Consider the following 2,449-nt stretch of genomic DNA (forward strand, 5'->3'; position numbering starts at 1 on the left):
ACTGCCCAGGAGGGGGGGGGGGTCCTGATTCTGTCTGAAATAGTGTATAATATAGAGAGAGACAATTCTGGCTTGGTACTCATTTCTCTGCTTGGATGCTCTCAAACAAACCTTTGCCTTTGTTGGTCCGGTCTTTTCCCGGCCTCTTCACTAATCAGTTCAAGTTGTGAAGTGTAAATTGTTCTCGGTTTACCCCTTCCTTTCTTTGTCTTTTATCTTCTCTTTCTATTTTTCCAGTGACATTAGAAACTCTAGATGTTGAATCAAGGCGGTTTATTGCATACTTTGCTCTATTCAAGTGTTCGAGAAACCACATTTATTGTCTCTTAATTGTTTTTAATTAGTGAACTGCGACCATTTTAAAATCATTTTCCTTCCATGAAACTCAACAATCTTCTTTTATCCTAACCCTAACCTAACATAAGTAACCATATAATTGTATGAGATCATAATTTTAAAGGAATTTGTGGGGGGGTTTAATTAACTACGCTTTGTTTTTGTCTTCTTTACATTTAAAGATAACCCCTTTCAGTTATTTTCTGTCACAACAAGAAGCAATTGAAGGCACTTTTCTAAATTTCTCTACATTCACTTTGAGGCCTGGGCTTTCTTCTAAAATAAGAATTGTTTCGTTGTCTGTTAAAGAGGACTCGGGACATTTAACACAGCCTTGACTAACTCATCTTTTATTTTTTACATTAAAAAAAAATTTTTTTCTTCACTTTTGCATTTCCTCAGATTTGGTCTTAGTAACCGGTTTGACTCAGAGTTCCCCCAAGGTCTTTCAGCAAAGGTTAGTCTTGTTGATTAGAAATAAATTGCAACATTGACAAGTTTGTGGATTTCAGTTATACATGTTTGTAGTGATCTGAAATTGTGAAACACTCTCCTGGATTCTTCATATATATATTATTGTCTTTACATGTTTTCAGTTTCTCTGCAGCAGTTAACGTACGCATATTATATATGCTTTCAGTGGGCTAGTTTGTGTTTCTCTTCTGCTGATTAGAGTTTATCTCCCGTTTTATTGCATTTTTGTTGCTTTTGTGTTTGATATTTATTCATTTATATATATATTCTTGTGTGTACTGAGACAATTAGTTCATTTAGTTCCTTATTTTTTATGCTTTAATGTTATGATATCAAATTGGTTTTTGTAGGTTAGTGTCAAAATAATTCTACAGTACCACAGGGCTTATGTACCCCATGAAGTGTGCACTTCAGATGCTGGGTTTGGTTGTTGTTGTTTGTTGTTGTTTTTTTGGGGGGGGGGGGAATAGGTATCAGAAGGAGAATGAAAAATTAAAATTAAAATAACCAGCCACTTAGATGGTTTCAAAGATGTCTTAGCCTTCCAATAATAAAAGAATAATAATTTTAAAGTTATTTTTAAACGGAAGATGTAGCAAGGGAGGGATATTGAGAGCTATACAATTCTTCCTTTCATAAAGAAGATTTGCTGAAAATGAAACAATGCACTCATATATATGCCTCACACTGTGAAAATGAGGTTTAGAGAAGTAGAGGAAAAGTGAAAAAATTCTATCCTTCCACTAGAGCTGGGCGAAGAGTCGATTCCGGAACCGATTCCCACGATTAATACTACGGATGTAAAGTTCCTTCTCCTTTTTACGTAAACCAACGGTTTTACCATTAAAATTTTCTTCTTTTTTTTAAGAATCTATTTTTGAAAAATAAAAGGTGATGCTTCGTAGTGTTCCGAAGTAAAGGTTATCCTAAATCCTGAAGACGTTCGGAGCCAACCAGGTAACCACCGGAAAAAAATCACATCATTAGACAATAAGTAATTGGGTTCGGAGTAGATTCCTACGATTCCTAGCTTGCAATAATCGGGAACTCATCCGCCCAGCACTACCTTCCACTGTGTCGTTCGTTCGGCATAAATAAACCTTTCTCAATCTCTGCTTCAATGTACCCAGCACCATTAACTTTTTTTTCTGACTTTTGTGTCAATGCTTCTTTTTTCCTGTGTGTACTTCATTGCTCTGCTTTATCTGAAGGGTAGTTGACTGTAGATTTTGCCGACCTTGTAATTTATTCAACAGTTTTGTATTTTGATTGAGTGGATAGTGGATAACCTTGTTGAGTTTCGTGTTGAAGCATAGTGCAGATGACTCTGATTAGAATCCCCAATGGAACTTAAATTGTTCTAGTGGCTCGTTCCTATCAGAGATTCATGGGGGTCATTCCTCTAAAGTAACTGTACTTTCATGGGGGGGTCATTCCTCTAAAATAACTACTTTCATGGGGGTCATTCCTCTAAAATGACTGGGTCATTCCTCTAAAATAACTGTACTTTCATGGGGGTCATTCCTCTAAAATAACTGTACTTTCATGGGGGTCATTCCTCTAAAATAACTGTACTTTCATGCGGGTCATTCCTCTAAAATAACTGTACTTTCATGGAGGTCATTCCTCTAAAATAACC

At 36.1% G+C, this 2,449-nt stretch overlaps 1 protein-coding gene across 1 annotated transcript in view; it reads left to right on the top strand.

Moving 5' to 3' along the window:
- Positions 1-738: 738 nt before the first annotated feature.
- The window catches only part of LOC101862495 (cysteine-rich hydrophobic domain-containing protein 2), a gene marked incomplete at its 5' end in the record, with an annotated part of 6,912 nt that continues 5,201 nt past the window's right edge, over positions 739-2,449 (top strand). The window contains 1 exon segment of the mRNA XM_013081219.2: positions 739-793. Coding sequence (XP_012936673.1) covers positions 739-793 — 55 coding nt within the window.

This window comes from Aplysia californica, unplaced genomic scaffold (genome assembly GCF_000002075.1).
Source record: "Aplysia californica isolate F4 #8 unplaced genomic scaffold, AplCal3.0 scaffold00121, whole genome shotgun sequence".
Classification (NCBI taxonomy): domain Eukaryota; kingdom Metazoa; phylum Mollusca; class Gastropoda; order Aplysiida; family Aplysiidae; genus Aplysia; species Aplysia californica.